The sequence below is a fragment of the Ochotona princeps genome, chromosome 15, assembly GCF_030435755.1.
Source record: "Ochotona princeps isolate mOchPri1 chromosome 15, mOchPri1.hap1, whole genome shotgun sequence".
NCBI lineage: Eukaryota > Metazoa > Chordata > Mammalia > Lagomorpha > Ochotonidae > Ochotona > Ochotona princeps.
In genome coordinates this window covers 1,481,377-1,502,569 of record NC_080846.1, presented here as the reverse complement: position 1 = coordinate 1,502,569, position 21,193 = coordinate 1,481,377, and the positions used below count along the sequence as shown (strand labels likewise).

General features: G+C 59.3%; 1 protein-coding gene across 2 annotated transcripts in view; it reads left to right on the top strand.

Annotated features, from left to right (window-relative positions):
• Nucleotides 1-21,193, top strand: part of TBC1D22A (TBC1 domain family member 22A) — a 260,405-nt gene that overhangs the window by 216,787 nt on the left and 22,425 nt on the right. For both annotated transcript variants that reach the window (XM_058673258.1, XM_058673257.1), the window contains one exon: nt 17,173-17,268. In XM_058673258.1, the coding sequence (XP_058529241.1) occupies nt 17,173-17,268 (96 nt within the window). The remainder of the gene's footprint in view (nt 1-17,172; nt 17,269-21,193) is intronic.

Here is a 21,193-nt window from a genome sequence, read left to right as displayed (position 1 = left end):
CGTTGGGGGGACCCCTAAGAAGAGCATGCAGTGTGTCTGCAGAGCCCCGCCTCTTGTTCTGTTGAGCGCCCACCACGTCCCTGGGTCCAGGAGGCTGAGCTGGGCCCTGCCGGCTCAGTGCCTGATTCTGTGCCTCTCTGTGGCTTCTTGGTGATGTCCAAAGGCTGCAGGCGTCCTGGTGTCCTGAGGTCTTTTTCCTTGTCAGTGTGTGACACCACAGAGAGTAAAATCAACAATGGCCAAGGATTCCAACTTCATAGTTCTTATGCTTTAATTTGCAGATGGGAGAAAAGCTAGACTAAGCGTGGCCGAGGTTGTAGTAACGTCCACGTCAGCACACGTGAAGGGTACGCCTGCCATGTACACATACGTGAATGTGTGTTGGTGACCATGCAGTGCAAGCCAAACCACTGTTCCCGAAGCAGGCGTGTTGAGGCTGTCAGAAGGGTGCCTGCTAGCCGGATTCTCGTGCGGATCTTGTGGAGGGGCTGTGGTCAGTTGGAGATGTATCCCAGGTGGCACTGGTTCCAGTCCCGGCCGCTCCACTTCCATCCGAGCTCCCTGCTCATGGCCTGGAGGGCAGCAGACAATGGCCCAGGGGCTTGAACCCTGCAGCCATGGGGAAAACCTGGAGGAGACTCCCGACTCCCAGCTTCAGCTCAGCTCTGGCTGCCGTGGCCATCTGGGGAGTAAAGGAGAAAATGGAAGATTCTCTCACTCTCCTTCTGTCTCTGAATCTGCCTTTCAAATAAAAACTAAAGTGAATCTTAAAACAAAACAAGTGGAGTGAATGTGCGTGACGGCTCAGGGCGGGGCTGCCCGTGTGGCCCCTTGTTTCTGTGCCCTGTACGGTAGTGCTGTGCAGGTGCTGGCTTACCTGATGTCCATGAAAGGGCCGTCCTCAGGCGACGTCCACACTCCCGGGCAGCAGCGGGGACAGAGAAGGCACACAGGCAGCTGCAAGGCTGCTGCTTCTGTAGGTCAAAGCCCGGGAACCCGGCAGGACAAACACAGCTGAGGACGGCAGACTGGCAAGTGACAGGTGTTTGTACCTGTTGGTCCAGGAACCACCTTCAAGCCGAGCTGCATCTGGTGACAATCACAGCCCACCTGTGCCCCCCTGGAGCCATTGGCCCCGCCGAGACCCCATGAGGGAGCGCCGCCGGGGGCTGAGGGAGTGGAGGTGCTCGTCCTGCTGCTGCTGTTTGCTGCGTCTGGTGGGAAACGCAGTGCAGAACTCCATGTTAGCATCTCTCACGGAGCCGTTCCACGGACAGCGTGGTGCCCACGGCCAGGCACACACACTCCTGCCTGCAGTGACCCAGAAGGGAGTTAGCATCTCTCACGGAGCCATTCCTCGGGGACAGCGTGGTGCCCACAGCCAGGCACACACACACTCCTGCCTGCAGTGACCCAGAAGGGAGTTAGCATCTCTCACAGAGCCGTTCCAGGGACAGTGTGGTGCCCACGGCCAGGCACACACACTCCTGCCTGCAGTGACCCAGAAGGGAGTTAACATCTCTCACAGAGCCGTTCCAGGGACAGCGTGGTGCCCACGGCCAGGCACACACACTCCTGCCTGCAGTGACCCAGAAGGGAGTTAACATCTCTCACAGAGCCTTTCCACGGACAGCGTGGTGCCCACAGCCAGGCACACACACACTCCTGCCTGCAGTGACCCAGAAGGGAGTTAACATCTCTCACAGAGCCGTTCCAGGGACAGCGTGGTGCCCATGGCCAGGCACACACATTCCTGCCTGCAGTGACCCAGAAGGGAAAGCCTGAGGACAGCACGCAGTGGAGGAGGTGCTGGGGAGGCAGACTCCCCGCGGGTAGAGCGATGGGCCAAGGCTGCCTCACTCCCCACGTGGCTGCAGCGGCCAGGATCTGGCCCTCCTCCGAGTCTCCCACATGGATACGGGCGCCCAAGCTCTTGACGCATGCTCTGTTGCAGCCTTCGGTGTGTTAGCAGGGCACAGGATGGGAAGTGGAGCAGCCGGGACTTGCACAGGTGTCCACGTGGGATGCCAGCGTTGTAGCTGATGGTCTAACCCACCGAGAGCTACATACCAGCCTCAGTGGGTTTTTATGTTGGACTCACATATTGCTTCAGATAGTTACAAACCAAGTAAAAATGAGAAAGCTATCCTTCAAAACTAAGGATAAAGTTAAATATGAAAAAAGAAAACCCATACTATGTATCAAGTGGGTGCTTGAATCATACAGAGAAAAATTGCTTCCAGTAGACTTTCAAGTGATTTGATGGAAAGCCCTCGTAGGGTCTGTGTTAAGCACAGAAAGAATTGAAAAAAAAAAAAAAAAGATTTTAAAAATGCTGTTCAGTAATTTGATTGTTAGTAATAACATTAATGCTATTCTCAAACTTATTTACATACATACTTACTGAAATATATATCTATACATAAATATTGGAATAGAGCAAATAAATAATTACAATAATATTAAAGAAAGTGAGATTTTAATGTAAGAGTCAAGCATAAAATCAAAGAAGGAAATTTAAAGCCCCTTTAATCTTGAACATAAATTGAGACTCTGTGTGAATTCACAGTACAGTCTTCCCTTCACAAAAGCAAAATCCTGTTTTCTGGCTCTGTCTGCTGAGACCTCTTGGACCCACTGGAAATGGGCCCCCTGCCGAGTTCCCATAGCATTTCCACAAAAGGGAACCCCAGGGCCCAGACAGGCTTAGCACGCTTTGTGAAGAAAGCGTGGGATTTGTCCTGGCTCCCAGGGTCAGAGCAGTGGCCCATTCCAGGGGCTGTCCGCCCAGAAGCTGGCCAGTGAGCACCAGGAAGAGCTGGACTGGCAGCTAGAGGAGCGTGCCTCACAAAGTCTGTGAATTTGGAATGATTTCCAAGTAGCACTCTTCCTCAAGTGACAGCCTTGCTGTTCACCCTGGGAGGCTGTGCAGACACTGCGTGACCATGAGAGTGGACACGGACACTGAGGATGGCGGCCAGCTGCTCTGGCCATCAGCTAATGTTGGAGGGACAGTTGGTTCCCACACAAGATGTGTGGCTGCCCAGGCAGAGGCTGGGGAGTGGCCTCAGTGCCCCTGATGAAACCTCAGGGGCAGGCGGTGCCCAAAGCAGCTTGAGAACTTGCCAGAGAGTTCTGCCTGGAGCTCTGTCCTGCTCGCTCACAGCCACACGGAGGGGACCATCGCCTCCTGCCCACCTTGGCGGGCCGGGAGGGACACTGCCCCTGCAGCAGATTACCTCACACAGTCACATGTGAGCCTGACAGACCTCTGGACCAGAGTTCAGAAGTACCAGCAAGGGGGGAACAGGTGCACAGGCTTAGGCAGGGAAACCAACAAAAGCCCAGTGTGCAGCTCCTGCAGAAGGCAAGGCCAGAGGAGGCAGCGAGGAGGGAGCGGAGGGCTGCAAGTGACTGGCCGGCAGGTGCAGTGCGCCCTTCCCACGGAGCACCAGTGAGAGGCTTAGGTCTACAGATGGACTGGCTGGTGTGCAGGCACTACCTGGTTCCAGCTTCTCCGAGGCTGGCCTTGGCACCGACTTCTCAGGTGTGGCTCCAGTGCCGGCTGCTGCTGCGTGCTGGATCGTTCAGGGGTAACGCAGCCTCTGCTCTAGATTGATTGATTTATTTGAAATCAGAATGACACAGAGGGCACCGTGGAGGGGGGAGAGAGCGTCCTTCTGCAGGTTACCTCCCCACACGGCTACAGTGGCCGAAGCCAGGAGCCCAGAACTCCACCTGTAGCTCTCCCACACGGTGGGTAGGCCCAGGCTCTTGGGCCGTCTCCCCTGCAGCTCTCCCACACGGTGGGTAGGCCCAGGCTCTTGGGCCGTCTCCCCTGCAGCTCTCCCACACGGTGGGTAAGCCCAGGCTCTTGGGGCGTCTCCCATTGCTTTCCAAGTGTGCTGTCAGGGAGCTGGTGTTGAAGTTGAGCAGCCGCGACTCCGAGTGGTGTCCATACAAGCTGCCAGGGTCCGGAGCTGCAGCTGAGCCCCCGTGCCCTGGGGCTGGCCTGCCAGGCACACTTCCCAGATCTTTGGTGGGTGGGCTGGTGGGGATGAGATGAGGCCTTGGCACAGGGCGTGGTCACAGTAGTCATGGCACGGGGACACGGGGTGACAAGCCCATAGCCTGTGCCTGCTGTGCTGCAGTGCCTGTACGGTCTTCCCTGTTTCTGCTTCTCAGAGTCTTCTCGCTGTTCTGTTTTCTGCTAAATCTGGAATTCTCGGGAGGAAGGCTGTTAGGGGACGGTGGATTCTTTTTGTTCAAATTAGTTTTGGAGCAGGAAGAGTCTTGTTCGCAGTGTGCTTGGCCAGGGGACAGTTTGAAGCACTTTTAAAGTTCAGCCATTAGAGGTGGGAATTGCTTACTGCAAAGCTGTGGATTAAGGAAACATCTGGAGTTTTAGACTAGCGTCCATGTACACCTTATTGTCTTGCAAGCCACAAAAGCTGGATGATGTGGGAGACCCAGACAGGAAGCAAGGAAGCACTTTGTTTCTAGAAGTTACCATCCAGCTCAGTGGCTCCCCCTCACTCTGAGAGGAGGGAGCCTCGCCACACTGATCACCAAGACTCAGTTGCTGTTCAGTGCCTCTTCACCGCTTGGCCCACTTGCCCACCTGCCACATGTGAAGCTCTCCTCTTCGTGCCAAGTCCTGGTCTGGAGAGGAGGCACATGGATCACGGAGGCTGCAGGAGGAGCCCCCAGTCAGAGGTGCCCCGGGACACTGTGGGTGGATGTGCAGTACCTGTGCCGTGTGCCCCAGGTGTCCTGGCAGCCGTGTGGCTCTAGAGAACCCAGCGGCTTGGCCCAGGCCGATGCCCTTCATCACCGTTTGTAGGACGTGAGTGGCCACGTGCCCACTGCAGGTCAGCCCAGGGCCTGCAAGAGCTCACCTGGTGCGGGAGGCCCTTCTGCCCCAGGGTCACCTTGCTGGCCCACCACGATCCTTTGCCACTAGCCTTGCCCTCAAGGGGGTGGCCGTGCGGGAGGGTTGGTGGTGACCGTCCACAGGAGTATCTGGCTCACTCTGCACAGAGCAGTGCCTTGGGTCACAGATGTCCCCAGGGAGGCAGCTGACTGTTAGGGGAGAATGCATTAGCATGTCACCACTCCGCCTTCTCCCAGCTACCTGCTGCTGGTGGAGGCCCGTGGCCACACTCACAGCCGTGAGCACTGAAGAGGAGCTCTTCCGGCTCCAGGCCAGGTGAGCAGTCGGATGTTAAGGCAAGACCTGGTGCCCAGCATGGCAACTGTGGCCCAGGCCAGAGCCAAGGGGCTCGAACTGGTGCCTGTGTCTCAGCCGAGTGCTGCGTCATGCAGGGTGGTGTCCCGACCCTCAGCTGTCCCATGGGAGGTTTGCGACCAGAGGAGTGTCAGGAAGGAGTGGCGTGGAGGGGGCTTGCAGCGTCCAGACAAAGGCAGGACTCGGATCAGGGCTTGGGGAGGGGTGAGGGCAGGAGGCGGGGACTCAGGGAACAGGGTGAGGAACTGGCATGGAGGGGGCCTGGCAGGCAGAGGGGCGGTGGGGCATCCAGGGGCCCTTGCACCTCACTGTCTGCAGCCCCCAGAAGGCCAGCCTGTGGACTCACCCGCAGACCACAGGCAGAGCTGCTGCCACCTGCTCGCTCTCTGACCCACCACTCTTGTGCCGAGTGATGTACGGAGAGAACGAGGCTTTGAGTGGTTAGCTGGCGTGATGTCACTTCCTCCTTCAAAGAACTCATCAGGCCCGCAGCTGGGTCCTTTCCCTCTGAATCTGCCACGAATGTCCTTGACGCAGTTAGGATGCTTGAGAGTCTGTTGTTTCGTGCAGGGTTGTACAAGTGCTGTAACGCAGTCCTCCCAGGCCAGAGGGCGACCCCGCTGAGTCGGTAAGCTGTGTGCTGCTGGGGTCTGAGACGTGGGCAAGGAGCACCAGGGCAGGGGCACAGAGGTTAGCTCAGGAGGTTGATCCTCAGAACTCGGGCCAGCAGTGGCCACAGTCTCTCAGCGCGTGTCATGCATGAAGGTTTTGACAGAGGAGCATTGACAGGCAGCCTTTGATGGCCTCCATGAAGAACTGGCAGCATGGGGTGTGTGATGTGGGCACCTGCACTGAATCTCTGGCTGCGGGTCACCTGCCGTCGGCTCCAAGCGCCCGTGCCTTGCGGCGCACCTCTGTCCTGGCTCTGTGTGTGTCATCGTCGCTCCATGCTCCTCCATTGCTGCTCCCTGTTTGCAGTGGAGGGCCAAGTGAGCCTGTAGGCTGGACACGGAAGTGACTGACAGTGAGCAGACCTGGGGAGGCACCCGAAGCTCCTGGCCGTGCTTAGCTGGCACCTGGGGAAGCCTTCTCCCCACCCCCATCACGTGAGCTCTCCCAGGACACGTGGGTTTCTTGTAAGTAACCAGTCGCTGGGCATTTAAAGGTCTGAAGGCTCTGGGGAAGAGCCTCAGGAGTTGGGGCGAGTATGCAGGAAGCACTTCCTGGGGTACGTGTGCTTGTCAGCTTAATCGGGCTGGTAGGCACACGCACGTGGTCACGGGTCCCTCCTGCGATGGTGTGGGCACACGCACGTGGTCACGGGTCCCTCCTGCGATGGTGTGGGCACACGCACGTGGTCACGGGTCCCTCCTGTGATGGTGTGGGCACACACACTGGTTGCAGGGTCCCTCCTGTGATGGTGTGGGCACACACACACTGATTGCGGGGTCCCTCCTGTGATGGTGTGGGCACACACACTGATTGCGGGGTCCCTCCTGTGATGGAGTGGGCACACGCACATGGCCGCGGGGTCCTGCCTGTGATGGTGTGGGCACACACACTGGTTGCAGGGTCCCTCCTGCGATGGTGTGGGCACATGCATGTGGTCGTGGGGTCCCGCCTGTGTCTGGGAAGGTGTTTTTGGGTGATACTGACACTGACGTGGGGGGCTTTGCATACAGCAGGTGGCCCTCCAGTGCACGGGAGATTCAACCATTTGGTTGAAGGCTTTGGTAGACCTAAGGCTGACCTCTCCAGCAAGATGGAGTTCTGGCAGCAGCCACCCTGCCCCGCTGTGTGCACCTGTGTCCTCACCGCCTTTGCTCGAGCTGAGTCACCTAAACCAACCAACAGATTGTCATGTTTCCCTTCTCGTGTCACAGACACACACACACGCATCAGTACGTCCCTACGGTTCTCGCACTGTTGTAGCGAAGTCTGACTATCCATTAGGAATTTTGTGTGCAGCTTAAGCCTCTGACGCAGCATCCCATGTAAGTGCTGGTTTGTGTTCCAGCTGCTCTACTTCCTGTCCAGCTCCCTGCTAATGGTGCCTCGGAGGGCAGCTTGTGTCCCTCACCCACCTGGGACATGCGGTGGTGCTCCCGGCTGCTGCCGGCCTCAGCCCAGTTGTGTTCATTTGGGGAGGAAGGTGGCAGGTGGGAGATTGGTCTCTGCCTTTTAAAGAAGGCAGATCTTTAACCCACTGATGATCTCGGTGGGTCTCGTTTCCTGTTTTGCTCATTGACAGGCTTGTTTCATTAGGAAGATCTGAACCTGATACCAGGACCCTAAGCAGAAGGTCCCCTCCTCCGGCCGGCCCTCCGCTGTGGGGTTGACCAGCTGGGATGTGCTCGGCCACAGACAGACACATGCCAGTGGGTGTCTGGTGAAAGATAATATAGGTGCGCATCGAGATAACGGAGCAGCCGCACGAGCAGCAGGCGTGTCTGCCGCATAATGAAATGTGATTTACAGCTCTCAGTACTGCCCGGGCTCCCAGTCCGGGGGTGTGGGTGTGAATTCCAAAGTGGCCGTGCTCTGCATTCCTGGCGGGAAATGGTGCGATGTGACGGCCTGGCGATGAATATTTCAGAGGAAACCAGAGCGAGGATTCCGCTCGCACAGCTCCAGTTGGTGCTGTGGGGTCTGGGCGGAGCACGGTGCTGTTGTGGGGGTGCCTCAGGAGTAATCTGCCCGTGCCCGGGGCAGTCTCTCGGTGCCTGAGGGCCATTCATCTTTACTTGAGTTCCAAATATTAGAAGGGAAGTTTAATGATGTGATTAAAGGTGAAAATTTATCTCTTTCTGTCACAATTTCTCCATTGTAAAAAAAATAGAAGGGAAATTGTCCCTTTGCTTGCTTTTCTGTATTTGAGAAAGTGCATGTCACACGCCAGTCGTTTGCATGTAATCGGCAGTCCTTGCGATGCTCATTTTGTCGCTTTATAAGCTGCAGAGCCCAAAATGCCGGTTTAAGGAGACCCATAGCGGCACCAGGCACCGGGATGGGGCTCCTGCCTCCCTGCGTCCTCCAAGGGGAGTGCGTGGAGCTCTTCCCTGGGAAGTCAATCAGCTTGCAAGCTCCTCTTGGCAACCAAGGGCACGTGCCAAGGCAGTGCTGGCAGCGCCTGGGAGAGCCAGCCTGTGCCCGCTGCAGGGCACTACAGGCAGACCATTTGCAGCAAGGTGGTAGGGGGCCGGGAGAGCGGTGAGGAGGTTTGGAATGGCCTGTAGGGGCCGTACACAGACCTCTGCTGCCCTGACAGTGCCCAAGGTCATGGAGCTGGAGCTCCACGGACAGGCCACAACATCCATGCCCACTGCTTGTCACATGGGCTCCAAGGATGGGCTTGTCACGTGAGTGCTTCCCAGAGCCACAGAAATGAGTGGATTTGCCAGATATCCAGGCCTGCTGGTGCCGGCCCCGGCCTCCCGGCTCGTTCCCACCAGAGAATGTCACAGTGTGTAGATCCTGCAGGGCCAGGCCGTGTGGAAGCTTAGAATGCCCCTAAGGGGCCATACACAGTTACTAATTGAACGGATTTCTTGAGTTTCGAATCCCGCGTGGGGGAGCCAGCAGGGCCAGGCCCAGTGAGCCCCGCCGCGGGCTGCGCAGTGCTCACCTCCGGTGCAGTTCTGACCCAATTTTGTCACCAAAATTTTTTTTTTCAGATTTTTAGAAATTAGATTTTACATAAATAACTGAAGCCTCCCTCGCCCTCTTTAGAAGCAAAGGCCTGGAACTCCGATCTGGGCCCTGTGCGTGGATGCGCTTCCGCAAACAGGCCTCCGTGTGGTGGGGCCTCCGGACGCCTTCCCAGGTGCAGCACCCAGAAACTGCCTTCCGTGGGAGCGCATTGGCCTCGACGCTCGCCGTGTAGCACTCACGCGCGCCCGGGAGCGTGGCTGTGTCTCGTTGATTTGCGTGCTCTCTGGTGTGCGTTGCACGAACATGCTGGAGCTTACCTGTTGTTCTGTCAGAGAACACACTCACGTTCCCAGCTGTTTCCCCTTACGCTCCCTGCTTGGTCTGGGAGCGGAGGGTCTGCTCACACACTCATGGTGGGGCTGCAGTCTGTTACAGCACTGTGGAAAACAGCGTGCGGGCCCTCATCCCCTTGGCGTGGGAGCCGCCACGCTGGGCCCTCGCAGCCCCACTCCTGGAGGGAGCAAAGGCCGTATGGCGGAGGTCTCTCGGCACCCCCACATCCTTGATGGTGCAGTTCTCAAGAGACAAGGCGCAGCGTCCACCTCTGTGGGCGCCAACGGTGAAGGGATGGAAATGTGGTGCATAAGTGTGGTGACTGCCTAGTAGCTACGTATAGCAACACAAACTACATATAATGTACCGATACATACATGACTCTATAATGGTACATATATGACATATTGTCCATGATGTTTACGTTAGAAGAGAATCCTGCCGTTGCCACCACAGGAGTGAACCTGCAGAGCACTGCGCGAGGGAAGCAGGCCAGGCATGGAGGGCAGCGGCCACTGTGGGCCTTCCCTTGGGCGACGGGTCCAGCCAGGCGTGGAGGGCAGCGGCCACTGTGGGCCTTCCCTTGGGCGACGGGTCCTACCTGGTTGGACCGTGAGCAGCCTGGGAGTTGGTCAGAACATCACACATGAACCAGTCGTAGCCGGCTGTCTGGTTGCGTTTCTGAGCTTTGCTGAGGGTGCGTCCTGATGTTAAAGGTGTGTGCCCAGTGAGGAGTGTTAGCAGAACCCAGGCTTGGCAAAGCATGGCCTTGAAATTGTATGAACAATGTTCAAAAGAAGCTGATCCGTGCTTTTGTAGTGTGACTTTCTCTGAACTCGTCCAGTCTGAAGTGTGGAATTTGAAAACTCTCACAGTGGCCATGTCATGGACAAGGGCCTGCAACGGCTTTGTGTCTGCAGGAAGGGCCTTGGTGCCCGAGACTGCCCAGGGGCTGCACAGAGTGTGACTGCAGTGGGAGGGTAGGGGCGGCCCTGGAACCCGGGTGGGGGTCCCTGCAGCCTGGGGAGACCCGGCCTTCCCTTCTGCTTCGCTAATCCGATGCCATCTCCAGGCCAGGGCTCCCGCCTCTTAGAAGGATTGGTTTTTTGCTGGTGAGTAATTAGGGTATCCGCTCTGTTAGCTTTAGGTTTCCGTAAGGCACGGCACGCCTGCTGCGGTCTGCTCAAACGGACCGCATCCGTCCTTGTTTCTGGAGCACACCTGGACCTGTGGGCTGCCCCAGGAGCACCTGGGCTACGCCAACCGACTATCCAGCAGTCAGGCGGCGTTGAGTGGTTCAGAGTAACACTCAAATATGAAATTCACGCTGGCCAGATGTCCCCCGCGGAGTAGATCAGAACCCCGCTCACCACACAGCGTCTCGAAGGGAGCCTTGTTCCTGCACAGGGGAGGGCCGTGACACCTGGAGCTGCAGATGGACAGGGCCCAGGCAGGGGGACCGCTCAGGCTGCTCCCTCCCTCCCGAGCTCCATCCACAGCCCGTGGCTGCCTGCCCAGTCCCGAAGGAAGTGGGGGAGCTGGGCCCAGGACCTCACGGCCTCCCCAGCCTGGTTTCCGTGTCTGGCAGGTGCCAGGGTTTCATGTTGTCAGGGCTCTTCCCTAAGTGCCAGTTTGGTCTCCAGGGCTGTGGCTGAGGGTTTGGATGGCCGAGAGCTCAGCCATGGCAGCCGCTGTGGCGGGACCACATGGCAGTGGGAGGGTGCTGCTCTGAGATGCTCCTTAATCCCTCGGAGCTCCAGGCAACTGGCTGATGGCAGGGCCAGGCTGGCCTCTGGGGCGAGGCCTGCGGCTGCTGCCCAGCCCCCCGCCCCTGTGTGAGCAGACCCAGTCTGTGGAGGGTCGGGGTGGTGGCCAGGCTGGCCTGGGGGGCGAGGCCTGCGGCTGCTGCCCAGCCCAGTCCCTCCTTTTGTGTCCGTGTTGGGTGATGTTGCATGTTTTCCAACTGCGTTGACAAACCAGAGGGCCATTTTCCCTTCACGATATGAATCTGTGCTTTTTAAATTGCTGTTTTTAGCACAGCTCACCAAGTCACGGAAGGCAGCTCATTCACTTCAGTGAGCTGGTGGGCTGCACGTCTCTCTGCTGCGTTGCTGTGGGGGCGGCCCTCCCTTCAGCCCCCGCAGCTGGGTGAACCCCACTCGAGGGTAGTGGCACTCTCTGGAGGAGTTCAGGGTGGCTGAGCAAATCAGGAATGGCAACGAGACTCCCTGGCCATGCCCAGTACTCCTGGAGACCTGGCCCCCTCCCTGTTGGCCGGTGATAGCCAGTCCTGCCCTCCCCCGGGGCCAGCTCCAGCACCTGAGGCTGTGCGTGCCAGCCGAGCCTCTTTAGCCAAGGGAGAGCCTCGGTGCCAAGCGCCCGCTAGCAGCCCATGCCTCTCCAGGCTCCAAGCAGCAGGTCCAGGAGTGTGTGTGTGTGTGTGTGTGTGTGTGTGTGTGTGTCCGTTCCATCTCTGATCTCACCATGGACTCCCAAGAGCCGGGACAGAGTGTGGCCGCAGACAGTGTCACTGTAACAAATAGCCCTGCCGGCATGTGGTCGTGGCCTCCAGGGAGTGGTGAGGGCAAGGGTTCCGTGGCAGCGTTCCTGCTGGGGACAGCCACAGAGTTGAGCTGGGCGCCATCCAGCAGGCCTGCACGGGAGGGTCGCAGGGTCGGGTGGGGTTCAGGGAGTTCCTCCTGTGTGCTGTGGCTGTGCTTTGGGGCGGAGCAGAGCTGGGAGCCCCCGTGGCGCTGTGATGACCTGGGCCATGCTTCAATGGGCTTGAGTACTCAGTTGGTTTTAGTTCCAATGCGAACAGGTTTCTTTATGGGTAGAACTGGTAATGTTTGCCCTTAATGGATATTAGGGAAACCATGCCTAGCACACACAGTGTACTACAGTGTTGTGGTAGCAATCCGGTTATGGTGTCTAAAGGAGTGACGTGAAGGATGTTGGGGGGTAGGCTCTCATGTCTGCCAGCATGGTAGGTCTGATGTCCCACAAGCCCTTCAGTGGTAGAACACACCAAGGGATGCTCGTGTGTGTTTCAAACGTAACGGCAGGGCGGTCTCCGATGTCGCGGGGCCGTGGAAGCCCGGCAAGGTACAGGAGCCGTGTCTGAGCCAAGGTTATCCCATTCTGCCACGGCGCAAGTGCCTGGTCCTGCCACGCGTGGGCCTGGCCGTGGGCTGGTCCAGCCCAGGCTGCTATGGGCATTCGGGGTGTGGACCGCACATGGAAGATCTGTATCTAGTCTCTCCTTTCCAGTGAAATGAACATAAATTTTGAAAATGAAAAGCAAACAGGAAACCCCCGCACTCATAAATAAGCCATGGTCTAAACAAGGACATTATGAAGAAAACTCGTTGAACTTAATAAAGATTCATTAAAACCATGGAGGAGCTGAAGTGGAGTGCACAGGAGGAAATTGATGGGCTTGCACGCCTGTTCATAACAGAAATGAAGAAAAGCCAGACACGAATGAGCCAAGTCAGCTGCGTTAAGTTAGAACAACACTGAATAATTAAAAACAAGGAGAAGCTGCTCCTGTTTTTGTGGGTATTGAAAATATCCACAGTAAAAGAGAAGCTTAGTTTTTGGAAAGCAACAAAGGCAACAGCTGACACTGGTGGCCCACAGAGGCCCAGGGGGTCTGGACGGGACCCCTGGACGCGAGCCCTGGACGGGACGACACGCAGAGGCCCAGGGGGTCTGGACAGGACCCCTGGACGGGATGGCACGCAGAGGCCCAGGGGATCTGGACGTGAGCCCTGGACGGGACGGCACGCAGAGGACCAGGGGGTCTGGACACGACCCCTGGACGTGAGCCCTGGACAGAACGGCACGCAGAGGCCCAGGGGGTCTGGACGTGACCCCTGGACGGGACGGCACGCAGAGGACCAGGGGATCTGGACGGGACCCCTGGACGTGAGCCCTGGACAGGACGGCACACAGAGGACCAGGGGATCTGGATGGGACCCCTGGACGGGACGGCACGCAGAGGCCCAGGGGGTCTGGACGTGAGCCCTGGACGGGACGGCATGCAGAGGACCAGGGGATCTGGACACGACCCCTGGACGTGAGCCCTAGACAGGACGGCACGCAGAGGCCCAGGGGATCTGGACGTGAGCCCTGGACGGGACGGCACGCAGAGGACCAGGGGATCTGGACAGGACCCCTGGACGTGAGCCCTGGACGGGACAGCACGCAGAGGCCCAGGGGATCTGGACGTGAGCCCTGGACAGGACGGCACGCAGAGGACCAGGGGATCTGGACAGGACCCCTGGACATGAGCCCTGGACGGGACGGCACGCAGAGGCCCAGGGGATCTGGACAGGACCCCTGGATGTGAGCCCTGGACGGGACAGCACACAGAGGACCAGGGGATCTGGACGTGAGCCCTGGACGGGACGGCACGCAGAGGACCAGGGGATCTGGACGTGAGCCCTGGACAGGACGGCACGCAGAGGACCAGGGGATCTGGACAGGACCCCTGGACGTGAGCCCTGGACGGGACGGCACGCAGAGGACCAGGGGATCTGGACGGGACCCCTGGACGTGAGCCCTGGACAGGACGGCACGTAGAGGACCAGGGGATCTGGACGTGAGCCCTGGACGGGACGGCACGCAGAGGCCCAGGGGGTCTGGACGTGAGCCCTGGACAGGACGGCACGCAGAGGACCAGGGGATCTGGACAGGACCCCTGGACGTGAGCCCTGGACGGGACGGCACACAGAGGACCAGGGGATCTGGATGTGAGCCCTGGACGGGACGGCACACAGAGGACCAGGGGATCTGGACAGGACCCCTGGACGTGAGCCCTGGACGGGACGGCACGCAGAGGACCAGGGGGTCTGGACGTGAGCCCTGGACAGGACGGCACGCAGAGGACCAGGGGATCTGGACGTGAGCCCTGGACGGGACGGCACGCAGAGGACCAGGGGATCTGGACAGGACCCCTGGACGTGAGCCCTGGACGGGACGGCACACAGAGGACCAGGGGATCTGGACGTGAGCCCTGGACGGGACGGCACGCAGAGGCCCAGGGGGTCTGGACGTGAGCCCTGGACAGGACGGCACGCAGAGGACCAGGGGATCTGGACAGGACCCCTGGACGTGAGCCCTGGACGGGACGGCACGCAGAGGACCAGGGGATCTGGACAGGATCCCTGGACGTGAGCCCTGGACGGGACGGCACGCAGAGGCCCAGGGGGTCTGGACGTGAGCCCTGGACAGGACGGCACGCAGAGGACCAGGGGATCTGGACAGGATCCCTGGACGTGAGCCCTGGACGGGACGGCACGCAGAGGACCAGGGGGTCTGGACGGGACCCCTGGATGTGAGCCCTGGACAGGACGGCACGCAGAGGCCCAGGGGGTCTGGACGGGACCCCTGGATGTGAGCCCTGGACAGGACGGCACGCAGAGGCCCAGGGGGTCTGGACGTGAGCCCTGGACGGGACGGCACGCAGAGGCCCAGGGGGTCTGGACGGGACGGCAGTGCGGGTGGGCCCGTGGGGTGGTGGGGGCCCTCCTGCTCTCAGGGGTCACGACAGAGCAGCACCACGAAGCCGACGCGAGACACGGGTGCTGCAGAGACCCAAGGGAATGGAGGCTGTGCAGCACGAGTGTAAAACCTAGGGGACAATAAAACTTTCCCCGAATGTGGGGAAGTCTGTCACTTTGCAGTCACTGAGGGATTAAAGCTGGAGTGGCAGTCTTCCCAGAGGCCCCGTGCGGCCCTGCCTGTTCCCCTGGGGCATGTGGTGGACACTGGAGGGGGACAGGGTGGTCCTGGAAACGGGAGGTGAGAAGAAAGTGCGGCGCTGGCCTTGGTGCCCACCCTGCGGGCCTGGCCAGCACAGGGCTCAGGAAGTGCCTGCCTCCTACACCCCAGATCCTGTCCCAGGTGCAGAAAGGCGGCCCTCCTGGGAGGCCCTTCTTCGGTCATCTGGAAACACAAGTGAACTTCCTAATCTGCCTGGTTGTCGGCAGAACGTGCCTCCAGCACATCGCCGTCCCTAGTGCAGTGCTAGAAGCAGCTGGCCGTGCTCAGGTCCAGGCACCAGGCACGGGGCACGTGCCAGGGGAGGGGAGCAGCATGCCGGGCATGCTTCTTCCTAGGTGGGGTGACAAAGTGAGGACCCCTCCCTAGCCAGCCTTCCCTGTGTGACCCCTCCCTTGGACGCCCCCTTTGCACCCTGTCATCCTTCAGGCTGTGGGCCCTCAGGCTTGTACCTGCCCAGAGCATGGGCTGCTCGCCTGGGCCCTAGAATCACATGCCCACGTGCCCCCTGACACCTCTTTTGTCTAGCACAGCCCCGCAGGTCCGCCCCAGCGCCCCCTCCTGGCAGCCAAGCAGGTGCCTTCCTGTCTGGATGACCCTGGCGACACCTCCTCCTGGCTTCCCTACAGCTTGCCTCTCTGGCTCAGGAGATAAAGGCCTCATCCTGGCGGTGGCTGAGACCAGAATGCTCGTGTTGACCTTGCTCCCTCGTCCCTCGGGCCAGTGCTCCTGTCAGCGTAGCCCCGTGCCCTGTCTAGGACAGAGGTGGTCTCACAGGTCTCCCCTCTCCTGCCTCGCCCACTCACCAGCATTTGCCCACCCCTGCCCGAGTCCTTGGCCCAGCTCTCCCAGCCCCGCTCTGTGCTGGGTCTGTCCTTAGCGTGGCAGCACTGGGTGCTTGAAGCAGGTGCCTTTCCCTGGGACAGGGCACTGAGCGTCCATCCTCCGTGGGACCTCATCCCTGCCTCCCTCTGTCCCACCTCGCTGGACTCACGGTTCCCGGGATGTCCCACGTGCCTTCTGGCCACGAGGCCTCAACATCCCTCCTCCACCACGTGTCTGCACGGCTCTCTTTCTCTCTTTGGGCCTCTTTCTCTCACCACGGCTCTCTTTGGGCCTCCGCCCCAGTGTCACCTCAGGAGGCTGGTTGCAGGCCACCCCTCAACACAGCATCCATGGCAATGCCATTGACGCCCTGCTGGGTCTTGTGTCCAGCACACTCTCGTCTTGGGCCCCATGGTGTTATTTCTTTTCCAACAGTCGCATGCATGTTGCAGGGACATGGCAGCACCCCAGGGAGTACAATCTTGGGGCCCTGTTCTCCACAGCCGACAGCCGGGCGTGAACTGACGCTGTAGCCTGGGCCAGGAGCTCGACTCCCCGAGTGCAATGGGGCAATGCCTGCTTCCCACGGGCACCGAGGGTGGGAGACTGAGTGTTGTCAGCTTAGTCACTTGTTGTCCTTGCCTCTGTGTGTGCATACATGTGCACCTGTGTGTGCATGCGTGTATTCCTGTGTAAGTGTACCTGTGTGTGTAGGTTATGTACACGTGTGTCCGTGTGTACCTGTGTGTGCATGTGTGTATTCCTGTGTAAGTGTACCTGTGTGTGCAGGTTATGTACACATGTGTCCGTGTGTACCTGTGTGTGCAGGTTATGTACACGTGTGTCCGTGTGTACCTGTGTGTGCATGCTTGTATTCCTGTGTGCAGGTGTACCTGTGTGTAGGTTATGTACATGTGTGTCCGTGTGTACCTGTGTGTGCAGGTTATGTACACGTGTGTCCGTGTGTACCTGTGTGTGCAGGTTATGTACACGTGTGTCCGTGTGCACCTGTGTGTGCATGCTTGTATTCCTGTGTAAGTGTACCTGTGTGTGCAGGTTATGTACACGTGTGTCCGTGTGTACCTGTGTGCACAGACGCACCCAAGGTTGCTTGCGGCGCGGTGCCGTGTGCCGCCCGCTCTTGGCTGCAGTCACTCTGAAGGGATGTTCTTTAATGAGGCGAGAATTCTGAAATGCAGGCGTTGAGTGAGTGACTCACGGGCAGCACTTTGGCTTCCGGTGCAGCCTGGCCCGGTGCCCTGGAGCGGACAGCCGCACGCTAATGGCTTCTCGCATTAACACCTCTCTCTCCCGGCTCTTTCTTTCAGTCTGAACCCGAGGGCTTCTCGCATTTCCACTTGTACGTCTGTGCAGCTTTTCTCATGCGATGGAGGAAGGAAATTCTAGAAGAAAGAGATTTCCAGGTATGTAAACACCTCCGTAAAGGCCTGGGGTTTGATTTTCCCCCAGGAGGGAGGTTTATTAAGTTCTGGTTCACTGTACCGTTTGCGGAAGAGCTTTGCGGTGTGCCGTCTGGAAGGAAGCAAAGCTGGCGGGGTACGCTAGACATGACTGCATCCTCAGTGGCCCAGCTGGTCCCTGGTGGGGCCTGTGATGGGTCAGGGATGTGTGGGTGAGAGCTCCTGTCTGGCCCAGCCTCTGTGTAGCCCTGTGACCCTGGGGTGCCTTGCTCCCCGCTCTCTGAGCCAACCTGGCAGGATGGCCGTGGAACACAGCTCCCGGGGTCTGTGTGTGGACAGGGCTCCCTCCAAGGTCCTCTGTGTCGTGACAGGGTGATGCCATCCTCACCTTCGCCCCCAGCCCTTGGCACACGATCAGTAGACGTCACAGATCTGAACAAAACCAGTTGTGGCCTGGGCAGGGCTCAGCAGATAAGCGGGCAGGGACACCAGTCTCACTTCCTGCAGTGGCCTGCCAGCTTCTAACACTGGGCGCAGGAAGCCCAGCTGTGGCCATGCCACTCAGTGCCCACTGCTGCCAGCCAGGCGTCCTCAGGAAATCAGCCCGTTCCCATGCGGCATTTCCCACGGGGCGAGTCCGTGGGGAAGCTCTCAAGTCTTGAGCTGTCACAGAGATGCACACTCTGGTGCCGGCGTGTGCGCTCGCCTTCCGTGGCCACAGAATCGTGTTCCCAGAAGGCCACAGGGTTGGGTGTGGTGCCCGTGGGTCCTTCAGTTTGTCCTGTTTTCTCTCGCTTCCTCCTGCATGGAGTTGAGCTCTCCACAACATACTCTGGTGTTCCTAACACGCTCTGCTTCCTGGCCCATGACGAACTCTGAGCTCAGAGGGCAAGAGGAGCACTCCAGTGTTCCTCTGCCAGCCCCACACATCTGCTCCCCTCTCGGCTGCTTAGGCGCCGAGCCCTGCCTCCCCCCCTGGCCCTGTGCCCTGGCTGCACCCGCACCCCAACGCCTTGGTCCTAAGGAATTGGGCACAGCACCTTCCTCGGGGCCCAGCCGCATCCTCTCATGACAACAGGGCCACTTTCACAGCAGACCAGTAGAAAGGGGCAGGACACACCAAACTGACAAGTGGGGTGTGGTGTGGCGGGCAGCTGTCAGAGCCACTAGGGTGTATCCGCCATCACCATTGCAACCCACTCCCGTGGCGCAGCTCCCAGGCTGGCTCTCTGTCCCTGGTGCCCACTCCTGGCTCAGTGTGGGCCTGGCTTCTTCCTCTGGAGTCTCAACAGGCTCCAACCATCCTTTGCCCAGCATGGTGGGGAGGGCCCTCTTCTGCCAACCCCTGCTCCTGCCTTGGCCAGCCGCCAGGGCCCCAGCCTCAGGCAGCCTTCTGTGGGGTCTTTGGGGCTTGGACGAGGCCCCTCCCAGCTGACTCCTGTGTCCCTGGAGCCCAGCCCCTGGCCCTGAGGAGGCCTTCCTGTATGTTTCTTCAGTAGACTTCCAGGGTCTTTGTTGAGAAAACCACCAGCAAAGGTGTCACTAAGGCTCTACGTCCTGCAGCCTCAGCTGCACGTGGCCCTCGACTGTGAACACTGCGTGCCTTCCCTGTGTTCCGTGGGATGCCCGTGGCCTGTGTGTGGACGCCTGGGCCTGCACGTGACCCTCAGCTGTGGACACTGTGTGCCTTCCGTGTGTTCCGTGGGATGCCCGCGGCCTCTGTGTGGGCCTTGGGGTAATCAGAGGTGGCGTTAAGGATCAATGGCCGCTTCAGATGCCCCCCTAAGTGGCTGCCCTCAGTCAGCCCCAGCCTGGCTTCCCTTTGGCCTTCCCATTGGCCAGGAGTCCAGGCACAGTGGAGTCAGTGAGGACTCACCTCTAAGAAGGCCACTGTGCCTCCCACCTCTGCCCACGCGTGTGTGTGCCCACTCCTCACTGTGCGTCAGGAGCCTCTGCCGCTGGCCAGGGCTGCATGGAGTCCTGACCCACGTGCACGCAGGGCTCCTGTGTCCCCGGGAATGTCCCCAGTCTCACATGAGGTGGTGGGGCGGGGGCGCTGCACCAGCAGGCCCCAGGCAGTGTGTCCCAGCCCTGTCAGACTGCACGAACTGTGCTGTCCGGAAGGCTCTGTCAGGCTAATGTGTTTCAACCTGTTTGTATTCTATGCTGTGTTCGTTTGAGGCAGCAAATGTCACGAAATGCCAAAGTAAAGATCAGTTGTCTCTTTCTTTATCACTTGGAGATGCTTTGCAGCTGAAGCCAGCTCTGCTGCAGGCAGCTCGTTAAAGATTAGTTTGTTTTCATTGGAAAGGCAGATTTACAGAGAGGAAGGTCTTCCATCTGCTGGTTCTCTCTCCAAGTGGCCACAACGGCTGGAGCTGAGCCACTCAGAAGCCAGGAGCCAGAAGCTCCTCCCACGGTGGAGCTTCCCCACAAACCCGAAGCTGCAGAGTCACACAGCTGGTCTCCATTCCGCTGAGAAAAGTGGCTCCAGGGAGGAGAGAGAGAAGGAAGAACAGAGTGCAGGTTCCCTGTCAGGGGGGCTGTTGGGGGCTGGGGAAGTGGCCCTGAGGGCCTGGGGCGACGGCAGATGGGTGAGGGAATCGGGGTTTCCTCTGTAGGAGACTCTTAGGGACAAGGAGCTGGCTTACCCAACTTCTAAACCTAAGGAGGTGTCTGGAACGCATCAGAGCTACTCCGGTGGCTCCTCATGGCAGGGCCCCAAGGCTCTGGGCCGTCCTCCACTGCCTTCCCAGGCCACAGCAGGGAGCTGGATGGGAAGTGGAGTAGCCGGGATTAGAACCCGTGCCTATATGGGCTCCTAGTGCTTACAATTGGGAGGGTTAGCCAGTCGAGCCATTACACTGGGCCCTCTTTTTGGATCTCTTGAAGAATAAACACTTTTCATTGCGAGTGTGGAATTCGTGCTTAGGTAGTCATAAGGCCAGCGGCTTTGCCCCCCCTGGAGTCTGTTTGCGGTTCCTCTGACCCCGTGAGCCTCAGGGGTTCGTTGTCATTAGGAGGGATTGGGGAGGTTTGTCTTTGCTGTGGCCGCCTGACCTGAGGAGCCGGGATCCCAGTGCGTGGGCCGTCTGTCCACAGCCCAGGGCAGCTGAGGCCTCCATGCACAGTGCCCGTCTGCCTCAGCCCACAAGGCCGCCCACTGCCTTCCCGCCCTTTCCTGCAGCCATTCATCCTGTGTATTCCCCAATTCCCAGGAAGCAGCTCAGCATGTGGCAGGAGGAGCCGGCTGGCTTCTTGCCCCTGACCCAGCCCCGTGGGTGGGGACACCACTCCCCTGCCCTCAGGGACAGGTCTCCCAGGGAGAGGTGCAGGCGGCACGTGGCTTCCAGCTTTGCTACCATCATTTTTCCTTTAAGAAAACTCACGGGGCAGCTTGCAGAGAAGCAACGGCAGCCTGCGCGGCGCTGTGTGAGGAGAATCGATTTCTGCCCCGTGGCTCTGCTGAGATGCGTCTGTGGGTTTTATTAAATCAGCCCTCTCCTCCGGGGGCGGCTGCCTGCGGGGAGCGGGGCTGTGCCAGGCTGTGGACAGCCACCCGGAGGGCGCCAGGTGCTGTTTTGCTTTCTGTATAGTGTGTGTTCGTGGCAGTGCCTCTCAGGGTCACACCTGGCAATGTGTGGCACCTCGGTGGGCGTGCGTCTGTCCCACCTGCGTGCCTGTGTTTGAACGTCACCCTGCTTTCCTGAGACTGCACCGGCCAGTTCCCAGTTCCTAGGCCTGAGGGAAGGCCCGTCCCTGACGGCTCCAGCCTGCCGCTGGGGAACCTCTGCGTGGTGGAAGCTCCGCCGGAGCCGTCGGTCTCCTGACACTCACGGCTCTGCTGGAGACCGTGGAGCCCAGGGGCATGGTGACTCACCTAGCAGCTTCCGTCCGTCCTTGGAAGAGCTGGGGCAGAGGAGGGGTC